Raw genomic sequence first — 18855 nt, 5'->3', positions numbered from 1 at the left:
TCCATGCTGGGCATGAAGCCGACTTAAAAAAAAAAAAAATACTGGCAAATTCTATATTAAGGCAACAGTATTTAGTATATTTTTTAGAATTCTTCTTTAATGGAATATCAAAACTCTTCCCCTGCAAATCCTTAACTTCTTAAACTCAGCAGATTAATGAAGATTTTAATACTGACCAGACAATACCACAAATATTGTTATCAGAGCTGTGTCATACAATATCTGTTTAACTTTATGATTATTTAAAACCAAATAAGTTAATTTGTTCCTTTAGTGGTTCTAAGCTAACTGGGGATATTTTTAAATATTTAAATTTTAAGTAAATAAAGTATTTAAATATTTAAAATGAATGTCTGAGAAGTTTTGTTGTCTTCATTTTTCCATGCTAGCTTGGGCTGCGATGATCAAACCAAAATATAACTTGTGTTTGTGGGATTTTTTTTTTTTTTTGCTTCTTATGTTATAAAGTACTTACTAATTCAAAAGTATATTTATCTCAGATCACTCATCCATTGAAAACTGACTTGATATATTCTTTTCAGTAAAAATTTCTTTGTCTTCTGAACTTCCTTAGTGATTAATTTATATACACTTCTCTACAGGATTGATATTTGTTCTTTTTTCCACCTAGACCATATGCTTTTTGAGGGCAAGGTTTATGTTTGATTCATCTTCATATCTCTCAGAACCTAGCACATTCACACATTTCCCAACAAATAATTGCTAAGAATAAGTATATATTTAATAAATAATATGGAAGAACAGCTGCTATTAAATGAAAGAGAAAATACACTGTGTCCTATTTTAACACTTGAAGATGAAGATAACCCCATCCTGTTTGTGTTTCATTTGCTCAGTAAAAAATTTTCCTGAAAGGGAACTGGCAAATTAACAGAAAAAGTCAACGCATGGTGTTTTCTTTATGAATATATGTTTGAGGATTACAGACAATGCACTTATATTGTAAATAATGCCCCTCACAGTAATAAACAAAACTCAGATTTCTTTTATCAACAGTACCAAAAAGACTGAGGGCTATTCAGTCTGTGGCTTTTGCAAACATATATTCATTATGACTAATCTTTTTCACAGCTTAAATTCCTTTTGCTTTTCACTACACTGAGAAATGTAAATTATTTATATATGTCAGATCAATAAAAAGGTCAGGAAAAGCCATAGATTAGAAATATAAATTTTAACAAAGGCATCGCTGTCTCAATGAAACATTAAAGAAGGAAATCTTTCACTGTAGCCAAGAATAGGTGATAGTTTCAGAAAAATATTTGTCACAGAATCAGAGTTCAGAGGATTAACAACAAGCAATGACATAATGAAAAAGTTCTTCCCAAAAGTTAGCTAAACTTACTGAGGGAGGACTGCTTTTTGACAGGTGTTTTGTATCAATAAAATAATCTCTTGGAAGACTGCCTTTGCAAATCTACACAACAAATAATAGTGTCTAGTAGCAAAGGCTCAAGTGATTTTGTTATTAGGTATCTACTGTAGCAAATGACTATAAAATTAACTCACTCTATTTACTGACATTTATTTACTGACATTCCAATATTGTTGAAGGAAATCTAATTGTAAAGTTTTGGTGATCTGAATGGTATTTAAAAACCAGTTTTCACATTATTTTGTTCTAGACATTAAAAAATATCATAATAATTTTCCTTTATAGTATATTGCTAATTTTGAAAAATACTCCAATTTATCCTCAAATTTCAGCACCACCATAAAGCATTAAAAATGATTCTTTTGCCACTGCTGTCCCTATCCCATCCCTACCCACAAACACAACTGCATTGCTTCAAACAACAAATCAAGTCATTGAATACTTCAAAGCCTATTTCGTTGACAAATTGCTCAAATGGTTCCTGTAGTAGTTGACAAAGGAAGGTAGAAGGTAGAACAATAATACAAAAATTCCATGTGTTTAATATTTCAGATTCTGAGAAAATAATAAAAGTTGGAACAAAATCAATAAATGTCATCTTCAATTTGGTATTTAGAATTTTTAAAGCTTTAACCAAATGTGAAATAAGCACCACATAAACTGACTCATCTCATAAACAGATTTAGGATTAGCAGTTTCTTCTACAAATGTGATTAAAATTATTAGAATATTATTCATAAAGACCAGCAATGAAGACCTTACTAATATAGATGGGCAAGGGATCAATGAAGAAATTACCCCTGACACTGTCTTTCCTCCAATATCTACCATTCAAAGACATTTGGAGGCATATTTAAAATGTCAAGTCAGTTATAAAAATTCACGAGAGAGATTATTCTGAATTCAAACATCCATGAAGCAAAACAGTATGCCGATACAGACTATGGGAAAATTTTATCAGGAAAGGAAGAAGCGTCTTTAGTCTACATTTCAATAAATTCCTATATGAAAAAGCCTTATTTAGTTTATCCCACGGAATGATCCAAAAGGAGTATTTACATGTTTATAAATATTTGGTTTTACCCCCTTATATTTATTTTAAAATTCTGTATTTATTTTTTAAAACTTATTTTCATCACCAATTTAGGTATTTTAAAGTTAGGAAATGCAATTTAACAAGCAATGAAGTGCCAGTGTATAACACTGTACCTATAGTAAGTAAGGTTTGATTTACAACTGCTTGACTGTTCAGAAACTAATTGAATCACAGGTTGATGTCACATAAACATAGAGCATTATTAAATTTGGTAATGTGTGGTACACTGACAAAGGATATCAAGATACAACTGTGGTTCAAACTGTTAACAAAATAAAATACAGTCAACAAAACATTTTCATGGGTCTCTCTTTCATATTTAAAGAAGGTAGAGGTTATAAAGTAAAGGACAGGGTCCACAAGCAGATATTTCACAAGCATATTTAATGGAACGTATACTCAGAAGAGTACACTCTCACATAAATGTAACTTTATATGGTCAACACTGACATACAACTGAGCTACATTTAAGTAGAAGAAGCTTTCTTTAAAGGAGCCTCTAAAAAAATAATACTTAGAAATGTTTCAGAATCATTCAACATCCCAGAAGAATTTCAGTTTTTCTGGTTTCAAATGAGCAATCCACACCTTCTCACAGCTTAAAATTTCTATTTGACTTACGCATGAGAGTGGTCAGAGAGCCATAGGATGAGATCTCAGGATATACCATTAATTGCTTCCCCAAGTTAGTAGACATATTCTCAGATTTCAGGGAAGGTTATAAATTTCACACTTACTTTTAGCTTTTAATGAAAGAAAGATAGAAACATTGTCCTGGGTATTTGTGCAATTACTATGTTGGTTTTTAAAATAAACCTGACTGTACTAAAAACAAGAAAATCTGTTTTATAGTAAGATCTATAGTTAACTGACTTCCAGGTTGATTTAACAATTCTGCCAAAATGCTACTGAATTCATAAAATATTACATTGTATCAATCTAATCTAATGAAGTACATTAAAAATATTTTTGCTATCATTTTCAGTGTGAACAGAATAATATTTATAAAAATAAATTACTTTTCATCCATGCGGCTTCTCATTTTTTTCAGTTTCTGCATAATGCTGCTAGTTTCACTGCTGGAGATTGAAATGGGGGAAGGACTCCGGGTCTCCAAGTCAGTTGGACCAGGACTGGTTGCCTTATTATCCTTTGTATCATCATCACTATGGGAGTCCTAAAAACAAAAGAGGGTAAAGTTTTATAATTTTACTGGAATTTAAGATCTCAAAATGACTTCAAACATTCTTGTTTCAAAATTAAGTTTATCCTCAAAACCATATTTATAAAATAGCTGCAATTAAGGAATTACTTAAAAGACAAAAAATTATATACATTTAAAAATGGCTAAAATATAGATTTTTGTTATGTATATCTTACATATATTTATATATAGTCACAAAGTATAATTTTTTTTTAAATTTTATTTATTTGAGAGAGAGAGAACATGAGTGGGCGGAGGGGCAAAGGGAGAGGTAGAAGCAGACTCCCCGCTGAGCAGGGAGCTCGACTTGGGGCTTGATCACGGGACTGCGGGATCTCTACCGGAGCCAAAGGCAGGCACTTAACCAGCTGAACCACCCAGGCACCTCCCAAAGTATAATTTCTTTAAAAGATTGAAAAAAACAAAAAAATCTGCTGCTGCTACTAGCAATCTAGTATTTCACTATCCTAATTTCTTTTAAACTGAACCACTCAAAAGGAATATAAACAGTATATATACACATATGGATATAAGAATGAAGGGAACACATAAACTTATTTTAATACTACTGAGGGATGGATCTTTTTTTCTTTCCGAATTCTAATGGGAAAAACAGTATTTTCTCAATTTAAAAAGTTTAAAATGAAAACATTTAGAACTACCAGTTTAACTCATGAGCAAAATTTATAATGAAAACATTTAGGGGACGTCTGAGTGGCTCAGTCGGTTAAATGTCTGCCTTTGGCTCAGGTCATGATCCCAGGGTCCTGGGATCGAGCCCCATATCAGGCTCCTAGCTCAGCAGGGAGCCTGCTCCTCCCTCTGTCTGCTCTGCCTGCCGCTCCCCTTGCTCGTGCTCTCTCTGACAAATAAATAAAATCTTTAAAAAAACATTTAGAACTATTGGTTTAATTGATATATTATTTCTCATGAGCAAAAAGTAACTTTAAATGCTTAAGTAAGTTTAAATGCTTAAGTAAGAGAATAGCCATTTATTCTCATAACTTTTGAGGAAGATGAGTAGGGACGATTGTGACCATTTTTATTTTGTGAACGATACACAAAGCAGAGGCCTTCTCCTTCCCTTTCTGCCTCCTAAATGATTCAGTCCTAAAGTCATTAGGTAGAACAGCACAAGACAGGGATCCATACAAAGGCAGAGGTAGACAAGGGCTGGAGTGAGATGAAGAGGGCATCTAATACAGGAAGGTTATTACTTAAGTGGAACAAAGAGGATGTCCACAGGGGAGTGGCCCTACATGGCATGTTACAAGCCCAAACAGAGTGAAGTGGTGTTCCCACAGAGTACAGAAAGGATAAGGAGAGTACAGAGAAAGGGCAAGGAGATGGGGGAATAGCTTGACTTGGGAGTCAGAATCCAGGGGTGGTGAGGATATCCACATGAGGAAAGGGGTGGCAGTGGTTATGGGAGATAGGTTACACACAGGAATGAGCAAATCATGATCTATATTAAGGAAAATGTTAACCAGCTGTCTATCAGAGAAGAAAGTTTCAAAAAGAGAAAACTAGGGGGGTGGAGGGATGGGGTAACTGGATGATGGGCATTAAGGAGGGCATGTGCTCTGATAAGCATTGGGTGTTATACATAACTAATGAGTCACTGAATACTACACCAAAAACTAATGATGTACTGTATGTTGGCTAACTGAACTTAATAAAAAAAAAGAGAAAACTAGAATGGAACCTTATGGTGCTGGACTGGAACTGAAAGGATCAGTATGAACTCCTAATACCTAAATACTGTATATGTATATATGCTATATACTGTATATGAACATACAGAAATAAACATACATGTAAAATGTATTCTTTATTACGTCTACATAAACATACATATTGTCTATATTTGTTGCTTTTAGGAGCAAAACCTGAATAGTAATGAGCATGCTTAGCACCAGATATTGGTTTCTGAATAACTTTCCTCCTTGGAGAAACAGCTGATTCCAAGTCTGGGGCAGGGAAGGTATTAGGTGACACTGAGACATCTTGTTGCAGAAAACATGGAAGTGCTCACAGACTGTTGGGGACATGTCAAAAGCACACAGAAACTTGAAAAGGCTCCTAATGGTCTGACCTGGGACAAAGTGAGCATTAAAACAAATGACAGTAACAGATTTAATGCTGAATAAAATAGGAATCTGTAAGTCCATACTAATATAAATAAAAGAGTAAGTTTAAAGAAAAAATTTATGTAGTCTCAAAATAACTCATGCAAAGTTACTTATTATTTACAAAGGGAAAGAAAGTAACTTTATAGTGAAGTCTGACGTCCGCCATCTTAATCAAGTGATCAAGTCAACATCATCAGTAATGGGATAAATCAAAATCAGGCACCACCTGATTGAATGCAGTGAGAACATGGCATCACTTCCGTAATATTCCAGCTAAAGATGCACAATCTGAACCTAATTATGAGGAAATATCAGACAAATCCAAGTTTGAGAAACATTCTACAAAGTAACTGGCATGCAATCTTCCAAAGTGTCAAGGTCATGAGAGTCAAGTAACTTTTCCAGACTGAAGGAGACTAGAGAGATATGAGAACTAAATGCAGTACGTGATTTTGAACTTACCTTCTGATAAAAGCACATTATTGTGACAACTGGAGAACTGTCATACTCCAGGAAGATAGAGTTCTTTTACAGTGTTTGAAATTTTCTATAAATTTAAAATTGTTTCAAAATTTAAAGTGTATTTTAAACACCAAAGCAGAAAATGCTAAGATTTATTTAACTATACAATTATCCAGTGTGGGTTCTCCAACACTATATTAACACTTTACAGCATCTCAGAATAGATCCAAATTTTGCTTTTATCTGAATATCTCCTTTGACTCTTGTATCATTATATTAATACTGAATAGCTAAAAGTAAGTACCAAGAGCAAAAATGGTCTCTCTCATTAATTCTGAGGAATATATCTGGATTGATAAACAAGAACAAGGCTCTTTGTCCCAAATGAATTTATAAGTGGAAAACATTTTTCAACTATCATATGAACATGTCCCTTTCAAAACTTGAATATTCCATGGGAAAAAAAATAAAAACTCTCACTATACATAAAGATACATATATAGAACTTCATTCTAGTTCATCTAACAACTATGAACATATCCATCAGATGAGAAAGTGAGGCAGGATTAGGTATTAGCAAGCAACATGAGAGAAAACAAATAGTAATTTCGTGTAATTTACCAATTTATTCTCCCCTGCCGACTTTAACTTCTCCTGTAACTTTATGGTGGTCTGTCGGATCCTTTCTATCTCCTCCTGCTGTTTCAGAATCAGTTGCCTTTCCTTCCGAGCTGCCTTATTGGCTTCTTGAAGACGTTTAATTTCTGCCTAAGGTTTAAAGAATTAGAAGAGCAACTGAGATTTGGAGGATACAAGTCCAAAGTAGTATTTCAAGAAAGCCCAATCATCACATATACCAAAAATAAAAACATACAGTATATTCAAGATAAAAGTAATAATATTGAAAAATTTTGAAGTAGTGGAGGAAAAAAGAGTCTCATAACCCCATCATGCTAATAAACATGATCCCTTAATTTAAATAATTATAATTACAACAGACTGACAATTTTCTATCCCCCTTTTAAACTTAAGATACCCTTCATATTTTTCCATAGTGTTACTTGGTCTTTACACTTATTTGTTTATCAGCTGCATAACAAGTAGTTAACGTAACCATTATTCTACTGCGAAAATCTTAGGCCCCTTATAATTTTTTACCATTCCAAATAATGCTTTAATGTCTATAACTGTTTCATACTATGGATTTGTTCTTTAGGAGAGATTCCAAAACGTAGGACAAACAAATCAAAGAGGATAAATCATACTATGGCCCTTAAAATCATTTAAAGATTGCTTTCAAAAAAGAATGGTCTCCGCCAGAAACATTTAAGACTATACTGCACCAAACTCTCTCCACACAGGGTATTGTTAAGTTTTCTGTTAGGGGGCAAAAGATGACACACTTCACTGTTAATAACTGTTAAAATTTAAGAGACTGTCCTTTTTTTCCATAAATTTATTTTAATCTGTATTCCTGCCAATAATGTAAGCCTATAAAGACAGTAATAATTAGCGATGTATAATTTCTTTGTCATGTTTGATTTTTGTAAACTATCTGAAAATGCAGAGAAGTACACAAAAATATCTAATTTCTAAAATCTCATACTAACAACTGTTAATATTCTGTCGTATTTTATCCTAGTCCTTATTTTGTGAAGAAATAAAACATTACAGATAAAACCTGTATGCAATCCTACATCCTTAGAGGTAATCACTACCATGGTATATATCCTTCCAGCATATTCTTTTAAAATTCTTCTACAGATATTTATTTGTACTTATCTGCAAAAAACACACACTGTTTGGTCTGTATGTTTTTAAGTAGTTTATAAATAATATCACACATATATATTTTCAACCTTGCTTTATTTACTGAACGTTGCTTTTGCTACCTCTCTGTGTTGACTTACACCTAAATGCTGCATAACATTGGAAACATATACTATTTCATGTATCCATTACCCCTATGTGTAGATAAAGTTGTTGTTCACTACTGCAAACAATGCTACAATGAACAGCCTTATAGTTTTTGTCTTTGGCACATGTATGAGTTTCTCTAGAGCAGTTCTTGAAGTGTGGTCCATGGACCCTAGAGGATTCCCAAGGTCCTTTCAGGGGACTCTCAGAGTCAAACAATCTTCATAATACTAAGACACTATTTGCCTTTGTTCACTCTTACTCTCTCAGGAGTATACAATGGCATTATATGCATTTTAAAGAAAATAACTATCTTCCAAAACAAACAAACAAAATAATTAGTATTGTTAGATTTTTCCAAATCTCTTTATTTTCTGACTTGATTTTTTGAAACATCATGCATTGGTCATGTGGAAAGTATCAGTTCACTGAGTTACGCAGATCTTCCAAGTGTTGACACATTTCATTATACAGTATAAAAAAAAAATCACATTCTTTCACATCACCACAGATCTCAAAAGAAAAGTTCTTTAGTGTTAGGTGGTGGACAGAAATTTTCTAAAATTCTGCCTTGAAAGCCTGAATTTTGTCACTGGCAACAAATACTGTTACAGCTGTTTTCTATAAAGTAAGAGACACATTTTGTTCATTTTTGAGAAAATGACTGTCAAATACCCAAATCTGAATAAACAGTTTGTCTCTGAATAATTCTTTCAAGGAAAAACGGTATTCTGTGAAAAAAAATGGCTAGTTCAGCTTGCAACTCAAACAACTGCACAAATGCCTTTCCTTGAGTTAATCACTGTCCTCTGGTATCTGGCAAAGTGCTTCCTTGTGGACTTCCTATTTTTGTCATGCAGAGTATGACAATGAAAGTACTCAAAGGTCAGCACTCTGCAAAATTAATAATTTTTACTAATTAAGTAAGACGTTCTTCAGTGAAGGGGCTCCTGGGTGGCTCAGTCTGTTAGGTTAAGCGCCTGCCTTCGGCTCAGGTCATGATCCCAGGGTCCTGGGATTGAGCTCCACATCGGGCTCCCTGCTCAGCAGGGAGTCTGCTTCTCCCTCGCCCTCTGCTCGTGCTCTCTCTCTCTCACATTTGCTCACTCTCTCTCTCAAATAAATAAATAAAATCTTAAAAAAAAAAAGACATTCTTCAGTGAAACTACTGCTTTTTGTTTGTTTCACTTGTGTGGCATTGAAAAACATGACGGTTACTAGTATAGTCTGGGGCCACTGCTGCCCTGATTTGTGCTAAGCACTGGCAGTTTTACCCACCATTGTTTTTGTACCACTTAGTACAAGTGTCAAACAATGAAAAGGGCAAATTCATATCCCACTATTAGGAAAACAGTTTTGACCACCGTGACGCATGAAAGGGTATCAGGGAACCCAGAATTCCACAGAGCACATTTTGAAAAACTGCTATTAGCTTAGCCCTGAGTTTCTAAACCAATTATTGTATACATTCACCCAATCCAAGCCTATAAAATAAACTGTTTCAAGGGGATTCTTGAGGGAAGAGGTTTGCTTTTCTTTTCAGAATAAGCTATAAGGTTGTACAAACTATTCACTTTAAAACGGTTAATGGTGTAAGTGGATTATACTTTAAAATTGTTATTTTGTTATGTGAATTTTATCTCAAAAAAACAAAAAAAGAATAAGACATAGGAAAATATGTTCTCTCTCGTTTTGGATACAGCTGTGCGAAGATATGTGGCCAAAGTGGTTATACAACCTCACTACCAGTCAAAATAATTCTTATGATACAACTGTAGTAAATATCTTAGTACATACATCCTTCCACGCTGCTGCTTTTATTTCTGTAGCGTAACTTTCCAGGGGTAGACAGATAGATCAGAGTGTTTTTTGCACATTTACTTAAAAAACATTCTGAAGTACTATAGGGGTGCCTGGGTGGCTTGGTCCATTGGGAGGCCAACTCTTGATTTTGGCTCAGGTCATGATCTCAGGTCCTGGGATTGAGCCCTACATCAAACTCTGTGCTCAGCGGGGAGTCTCCTTGAGGATTCTCTCTCTCTCTCTCTCTCTTCCCCTACCCCTCCCCCCTGCTCACATGCTCTCTCTAAAACAAAGAAACAAATCCTTAAAAATATTTACGAAAATGGTATCATACTGTACATATTCTTTTGCATCTTGCTTTTCTATAAAAACCAAAATTATGATTTTTGATAAAGATCTGCTGCTATAACTATTCAATATGGTAGCTACAGCTCCATGTAGCTATTTAAATTAACATTTCAGTTTCTCAGTTGCACTAGCCATGTTTTAAATATCGAAAACTATATGTGACTGGTAGCTACTGAATTGGACAGCACAAATACAGAATGTTAATAATAATTTCAGAAATCTCTATTGAACAGTGCTGATATGTAATGCATTTATTTCCTGCAGTATTGTACTTTCTTGCAGAAATATGCTTTGTTTCATCTATTCTCTTAATGAAAGAATTAAGCTGTTTCCATTTTCCCCTGTACATGTGTGAAAACTTCTCTACTATATATACCAAGACACAGAACTGCTGATTCACAGGTTGTATGTGTTGTCAACATAACCAGATATAGTCAAACTGCTCCTAACCAGTCACCATTTCCACAGGTACAGAGATCTGAGGTGACAAAACTGGAGACTTAAAAGGCTTCCAACTCAGTCCCCCCCTCAAACCATTTGCCTATTCTTAAGCAGCACAGACAGAAGGCTAAGGAGCTACACACCAGAAACCTCTCGGCAGCAAAGTAGAAATCCCCACAGTCTTTTGTGCTGGTTTACCTGGCTTTCAACTGAAATCCCTGGAAAGTTACAACCTCGGGTCAATGCAAAGCAGAAGCAGACTGAGGCCTACCAACTCTGCAATGCAACACTAACCCAGCTTAGTTCCTGAATGGATTTAAGTGAATTGTTGAGCATTCTAACAGCACAGCAGAGGGAAAAAATAAGTCCTCTCTGGTGGGGGAGATAACATCATCTGGAGCCTTTGCAGTTATTTATACAGTATCCAGCATTTAATAAAAAATTACTATAAGAGATTCTTAATAATAGATAACAAACTGAGGGTTGATGGAGGGAGGTGGGTGGGGGCGGGCTAGATGGGGGATGGGTATGAAGGAGGGCGCTTGTCATGTTGAGCCCTGGGTGTTACATGTAAGTGATGAATCACTGTACTCCTGAAACCAATATTGCACTGTATGCTAATTACAAGTTAAAAAATGAAGAAAAAAAACTATTTAGACATGCAAAAAGAATCATATGGTTATAGAAAATATAAAGAGAAAACAGTAGCAGACACACAGATGTCCAAATATCTAGTTAGCAGACAAGAAAGCTAAAATGACTATGAATAATGTGTTCAAAAAAATATGGGAAAAAACAGAAAAATTGATAAAAAGGTAAACAAATAATTAAAATCTATAAAAAAGATGGAGTGCCTATGTGGATCAGTCAGTTAACTGTCTCACTCTTGGTTTCAGCTCAGGTCATGATCTCAGGGTCCTGAGATCAAGTTCCGCATGGGGCTCCATGCTCAGTGCAGTCTGCTTGAGATTCTCTCTCCCTCTCCCCCTGCCCCTCTCCCCACTCTTGCTTTCTCTCTAAAAATAAATAAAACCTTTTAAAAAATCTATAAAAAAGAAGAAAAGGGATATTATAGAAAAAAAATCACATTAAGAACTCATTGGATGACTAAGACACATGACATGCAGAATATACAACTAATGAATTTAAAGACAGATCAATAGAAACTGTCCAAATTGAAGCATAGTGGGCTTTTTTGTTTGTTTCTAAAGAATGATATAAAACCAAAACAGAGCAGAAGAAAGATGTACTAAATGGTCAGCAGGTCTAACATATTTCTACTTGGAGTCTCTGAAGAAAAGCAGAGAGAGAGAGTGGGGCAGAAGCAACACATGAAGAGATAATTTTCAAAAACTGAAATACAACAAACAACAAATTCAAGAAGCTCAGCAAATCCTAACAGTATGAAAAGAAATCACACCTAAGCACATCTGAAAAAAAATCTGACAAATTTTTTAAAAATCTTAAAAGCAGCCTTCGAAAAAACATTAAGACAACTGACCTCTTCATAAAAACAATGGAAACTAGTAGACAATGGAAAATATCTTTAAAAAGGCCGAAAGAATTCTATGCTAGTGAAAATATCTTTCAGAAATGAAGGTGAAACAAGTAAATTTTCCAAATAACAAAAACTGAATGTGCTGTCAGCAGTCATGCAGTAAAATATTAGATTCCTCAAATCCAAAGGTTTGTGCTTCAAAGCACACTATTAAGAAAGTTAAAACATGGGGGGGCCTGGGTAACTCAGTCAGTTAAGCGTGGGTCTCTTGATTTTGGCTCAGGTAATGATATCAGGGTCATGAGATCAAGCCCCACATGGGGCTCCACGCTGGGCATGGAGCCTGTTTAAGATTCTGTCTCCCCTCCCCACCCACCCCCCAAGCCGGCCCAACACTGCTCACTCTCTCTTGAAAGAAAGAGAAAAGAAAAGAAAAGAAAAGAAAGAAAAAAGAGAAGAGAAGAGAAGAGAAGAAAAAAGAAAGAAAGAAAGAAAGAAAGAAAGAAAGAAAGAAAGAAAGAAAGAAAGAAAGAAAGAAAAAGAAAGAAAGAAAGAAAGAAAGAAAGAAAGAAAGAAAGAAAGAAAGAAAGAAAGAAAGAAAGAAAGAAAGAAGAGAAAAAACACAACCTCACAGAATGGGAAAAATACTGGTAAATCTAGCTTTTATTCTACTTTACAAACAGAAAGCTATTGTAATGTAAAAAGTTATTTATTTATTTTAACTAAGAAAATTTTAAGTTATTTTGAAACCAATTTTTCTGGATTAAAAAGATATAACTTCTTCTTTAAAGAAATTCCAAATTTTTATTTTATTTTTTTAAAGAGTTATTTATTTTATTTGAGAGAGTGAGAGAGGAGCGGGGAGGGGCAGAGGTCAAAGGAGAGAATCATAAGCAGACTCTGCGCTGCGCATGAAGCCTGACCTGGGGCTTGATCTCACATCCCTGAGATCATGACCTAAGCCAAAATTAAGAGTCAGATGTTTGATCGACTGAGCCACCCAGGTGCCCCCAAAATTCCCAATTTTTAAAGTTCACACAATGATTAAAAAAAAAAAAACGAGTTGAGCAATAATCCAATCTATAACTTAAATGATTATGTTCACACAGTTCATCCAACATAGGAGCCAATACCTTGTAACAGGTCAATAAGGGAAAAGAAAACTAGAATCCACTGAATACTTACCAGGTACTGTGAAACACATTTTACACATGTTATCTCATTTTAATCCTCACAACCACCATATGAAGTAATATCTTACTCCTACAGATGAGGAAATTAAGTCTCAGAGAGTTACTTAAACTTGACCATTATTACAGAGCTGGAAGTGACAAAACTGGAATTCAAATAACAGCCAACATTCATTGAGCATTTACCACTGTGCCAAGATCTACTGTAAATTTATGATATGTATTAACTCATTTATTCCTCCCAACAACTCTACAAAGTATGTTATCATTATTATCCTCAGTTTAGAGATAAAGAAACTGAAGCACAGAGAAGTCAGGTAACTTGTCCAAGGTTATGAAACTAATAATTGGTAGATTTAGAATTTTAACCCAGGCAACCTGACTCTGGAGCTTGATTTCTTAACCACCAAACCATGTTCTCTCTCCAGGATTCCAACCTGAGGTGTTTCTGAGTTCACTGAGCCAAAATATTACTCAATTTGTAATGAGTATGTCCTGAAAGTCAATTCGGGAAAATAGTGACTAAAAAATTAATCCAAATAGACTCTTTTACAAATATCTTAATTTTTTAAATATGCATTTTTTAAAGATTTTATTTGTTTGTCAGAGAGAGAGAGAGCAAGAGAGGGAACATAAGCAGGCAGAGGGAGAAGCAGGCTCCCTGCTGAACAGGGAGCCCCATGTGGGATTTGATCCCAGTACCCTGGGATCATAGCCAAAGGCAGACGCTTAACCGACTGAGCCACAGTATTCCCTAAATATGCATTTCAAATACTATTTTATTTAACAAAGGAAGGCAGGTTTGACTCTCTATTGTATTAAGTCAGCAGTGACACAAAATTAGAAATATAGCAGACTACCAAGCAATTTCTGTAATTATAGTAGTATAGGCAAAAACAGTGGTAAATATCAAATAAATCTCCTTTAAGATGATAATAAGAAAAAGAGATTAGGCAAAATAATAGATTCCACCATCTAACTTGCCTTAAGACAAATTCTCTTAAAGAGTGTTTTTTTCTAACATACCTTCTCTTGCTGCAACCTTAAAAGCAAACCACGCTGTTTCTTTCGAAGTGGGGGCATTTTATCATCTTCTCCTTTGTCTCGTAGATGTCTGCAAATATTTCACATTGATACAAAGAGTAGATTAAATTTCTATTATAATGTCAAGAATTCTCTACCACTAAAAAGTCTCTAAAAACGATTTAACATTTTCAAACACGGAAAACAGGCAGCAAAGCCTGCCCCACCAAATATTTTATTGCACGTATAATATATGCAAACTCTAGACTGTGTCCTTTAAAGATAAAATTGCTTTGAGAAGTTTACAACACAGTAAAGGAATTAAGTATTAAATAACAATATGAGAGTCAGTCAGGTTGGTAAAAGAGAAATGCAAAGAGAATGTTATGAGTAGGAGATCTGAACAGCAACAGGATTCAAAGACGACTGCCATATTTCTGGGTTAAGAAACTGGGTTGGTCAAATCAAATTAAATTGACTGAGGAAACAAAAACATCTTTAAAGACAAAGCATTTCCTTTCAATAAAAGAAGAAATTGGAAAGCGAAAACTATGTTCATGGAAACAACTTACTTTTTCTGATGCTCTAGCCAGGCTAATTCAGCCTTAGTTTTCTCCTTCAGGGCTTTCTCCCGGAGACGCAGGAGTGAAGACTGGTGAGCCGCCCTCATTTCTTCTTCTTTCATGTACTGTCGGACCATCTCCATAGTAAATTTAGAAAAACTATCTTGTCCTCCTGAGAATGGCATGCTCAGCTCCTGAAGTGGAGATTTGATTTCAAGTTTATCATTATCTAAGCCTTTGGAACTTAATTAACATCGTTAAAAGAGGCATTCACTTATAAAAGTAAGCTGTGTATATAAAAAGGCTGCTGACCATGTCAGAGAACACTCCTCAAAAGAGGCACACGAGAGGGAGTAACGTTCGTCAGCTAATTTATTCAGCCAGTGAAATCTGAACAAACAACTACATAAGCCAGGTACTGTCTGCATAAAGCCCAGTAAGAATTGTCCCTGTTGTCCAAAAGGCTAACAATTTAGCAAGATGATATAAAGTTTTAAACTGGAATAAAGTGTTATAAGAGTGAAGCAAATGAAACACTAGAGACATAACGCTGGCTCCAATCCTCAAAGGCCTTCTGAATTACCCCAAGGAATAAGTCTGTGTTCTGCTTTGTAAAGAAAGCAAAGCCAGATTCTATAGCAAAAATATAATATAAAATTGCTATCTTAGGAAAACCATTCTGGTAGATGACAACTGAGTTCAAGTACAAAATGTATGGTCATCTCTTTGAGAGAACGCATCCATGACTACGTATGAAGTACTCTCCACAAGTGAATCGCAGCACACCTTAGCAGAAGACAGTGTTGCCTTTTCTGGAGAGGCTTCATCGTCAGAGTCATCATGATGGCCTCTCTTTTTTTCCATGTTAAATCTGCGATGACTCTCAGAAGGTAGTAAAGATCGAAATGATTTTTCTTCTATTTCATCTTCTGTCATAGATTCATCAAATTTCAGGGAATATTCTGTTGCAATAGAAGTGGAATCTAAAAGAATTTGGAACAAGTAGATTTTATCATTATAACATTTTTCATCAATTAGTAGCCCCTGTTGCCTCTTTATGGGACAATCTAACATAAATTCATAAAATTGATCGGTAACAATAGGCATGGAATAAAAAAAATTCACTGATCTTAAAAATACGAGTACAAGAAATATGGTAAAAGTGTAATACACTTTACATATAAAGAGCCCTTACAAACCAATTAGAAAACTACTAATAATCCTATAGAAAAATGAGAAAGTCATGATCAAATGCTTCACAAAGAAAATATAAATGGTCAAAATAAAGTAAAAAAAAAAGTTTAACATTATTAGCAGTCAAAGAAATGCAAATCAAAATTTTTTTAGAACTCATCAATACCATGGTAATGTAAAACACGATGGCTCTTTTAGTTTGGTTCTTGTGTGCCTTTGACATGCACTCCTCACCCCCAATCCTTTTATTTGGACAGCCTTACTTTCTAGTACTACAAGATGTTCCAGGTTCATTTTGTATTTTCCCTGCCCAGTCCTAGAATCAGTCATTTCTCCAAAGAGCTCTAATTTCTTTCATTGGAGAATATTTAGAAACCACAATTATGGGCACTGGTTATTTTTTTTTTTAAGATTTATTTGAGAGAGAGCAGAGTGAGAGAGAGCACGAGAGGGGGGTGGAGGGGCAGAGGGAGAAGGAAAGCAGGCTCCCCGCTGAGCAGGGAGCCCGACATGGAGCTCAATCCCAGGACCCCAGGATCATGACCTGAGCTAAAGGCAGACACTTAACCGACTGAGCCACCCAGGTACCCTGGCACTGGGTTACTCTTGTTACTACTAGAGCATCACTGTTTCTTTCCTCTGTCAGTGGACAGAGCTAGATAATGTATCCATGTATACTAACCCATGTATACACACACACACACACACACACACACACTAGATCCTGTAGCCATCCATCCATCCATCCAAAGATGGATTCATACTGATGTCACTGACTCTAATCCAGCACCACAGGGTTCATTCTAGTCTTCCTTTCTTGTGTATCTAATATCCTTCTCCACCACTGAGAAACCCGGCTCCTACCATCCAACATCAATTTACTTATTTGTTCAACCCCAATACATACGTAAGAACTGTTCACCTGTACCCCTGTGAAAAGCTCATTTACCAATTAGAATATAGTGTTTATATACCGCTCTCTTTATATTTAGGCTTACAATTTCCACTCAAAAATGCCATTTTCCAAGTTTACTTAGGTCCACTTTCTCTTCCACCCTCTTCAGTGTGCTTATGCCATACATTTGTAATACAGTTAGATACATTTGTAACAGACTGCATTCCATCCTAGGATCTCCCAACATCCTGGTTGATGTGTGTGTTTAGTTTGCACACGTTGAAGTTTACTCTGTGAAATACACCTCTAGGGTTCTGATAAATGCACAGCATCAGTCAGTACATAAAGAACCATACAGGACATCCGTTACATAAGTTGTTTCACACTAAAAGTTCTCCTGTGCATCCCCTTTGTAGTTTAACCATTTCCTCTTTTACCTAACAGTTGAGAACCATTAATCTGTTATCCTTCCTTAAAGTTTTGCCTATTCCAGAATGTCATATAAATGGAATCATACACTATGTAGCCTTTAGGGGCTTGCATCTTTCACTTAGTAAAATTCACTTAAAATTCATCCATTATGTTGGTTGCATGAATCAATAGCCTGAATAGTATTCCATTGTACAGATTTACCAGTTTGCTTATCCATTCTCTTCATAAGACATTTGGTGGCTTCCAGTTGAAAAACGGTGCTATGAACATTAGTGTATAGGCTTTTGTGAGGACCTAAGCTTTCAACTCATTTGCCTAGGCATGTGATTGCTGGATCATTATAAGATACTGTGAAAATGTCTTACAAAGTGTACCATTTTGCATTTTCATCAGCAATGAATTCAAGTTCCTGTTGCTCTGCATCCTTGTTGCCACCACTTTGTTGTCAGCTTTTTGGGTTTTAGCCATTCTAATAGGCATGTTGTAGTATCTCATTGTGATTTTAATTTTCATTCCCCTAACAACACATGATATTGAACACCTTTCCTAAGTCTATTTGCCATTTGTATAGTTTCTTCAGTGAAGTGTCTGTTCAGATCTTATGCACATTTTTTAATAGGGCTGTTGATTTTTTTGTTGCTGAGTCTTAAGAGTCCTTTATATAATTCTGGATATAGGTCCTTTATCCAATATGTGATTAACAAATATTTTTAACTGTCTGTGGCTTCTCTTTTCAATTCTCTTAACAGTGTTTTTCACAGAGCAGTTTTTAATTTTAACAAAGCATAACTTATCAGTCTTTTCTTTCACAGATTGTACTTCTGGTGTTGTATCTAAGAAGTCACTGCTAAACAAAAGGTGACCTGGATTTTCTCCTCTTTTCTTCTACATACAAGTTTTTAAAATGGTATAGTTTCTTTGGATCTTGGTTGTCCTGTGAGTTTTAGTTGCCTCAGTCTCTCCAGACTCCCCACTCCCCTTATTCCACTCGGGAAGACTACTGGACTCCATGCCACGTGGCCTGGAGACTCCCTTCAGGCAGTAAGCTGGAGCAGTCATAGTGCTCACCTCATCTGCTTTTCATCTTTCATGAATCAACAGCATTCACTGCCTGATGTTCAATGTCTTAAAAACCGTTATTTCATATGTTTTGTCTGGTATTTGTTTTAGGAGGGAGGGTAAATCTGGTCCTGTTCCTCCATTGTGGCCAGAAGTAGAAGTCCAAGTAGTTTAATTTTATATTGTTTAAAGAAGTGAAATA

The 18855-nt window shown here is 35.2% G+C and overlaps 1 protein-coding gene across 3 annotated transcripts in view; it reads right to left on the bottom strand.

Moving 5' to 3' along the window:
* CEP350 (centrosomal protein 350) overlaps positions 1–18855 on the bottom strand; it is a 154847-nt gene that overhangs the window by 50675 nt on the left and 85317 nt on the right. For all 3 annotated transcript variants that reach the window (XM_088017380.1, XM_028121508.2, XM_028121509.2), the window contains exons 23-27: positions 15860–16056; positions 15083–15267; positions 14514–14601; positions 6912–7058; positions 3512–3669 (exon numbers count right to left, since the gene is read on the bottom strand). In XM_088017380.1, the coding sequence (XP_087873506.1) occupies positions 3512–3669; positions 6912–7058; positions 14514–14601; positions 15083–15267; positions 15860–16056 (775 nt within the window). The remainder of the gene's footprint in view (positions 1–3511; positions 3670–6911; positions 7059–14513; positions 14602–15082; positions 15268–15859; positions 16057–18855) is intronic.

This window comes from Eumetopias jubatus, unplaced genomic scaffold (genome assembly GCF_037043125.1).
Source record: "Eumetopias jubatus isolate StellerSeaLion01/CBP00866 unplaced genomic scaffold, mEumJub1_p1.0 scaffold_12, whole genome shotgun sequence".
In the NCBI taxonomy this organism is placed as follows: domain Eukaryota; kingdom Metazoa; phylum Chordata; class Mammalia; order Carnivora; family Otariidae; genus Eumetopias; species Eumetopias jubatus.
The sequence above is the reverse complement of the archived record's forward strand: the minus strand, read 5'-3'. Positions and strand labels throughout refer to the sequence as shown.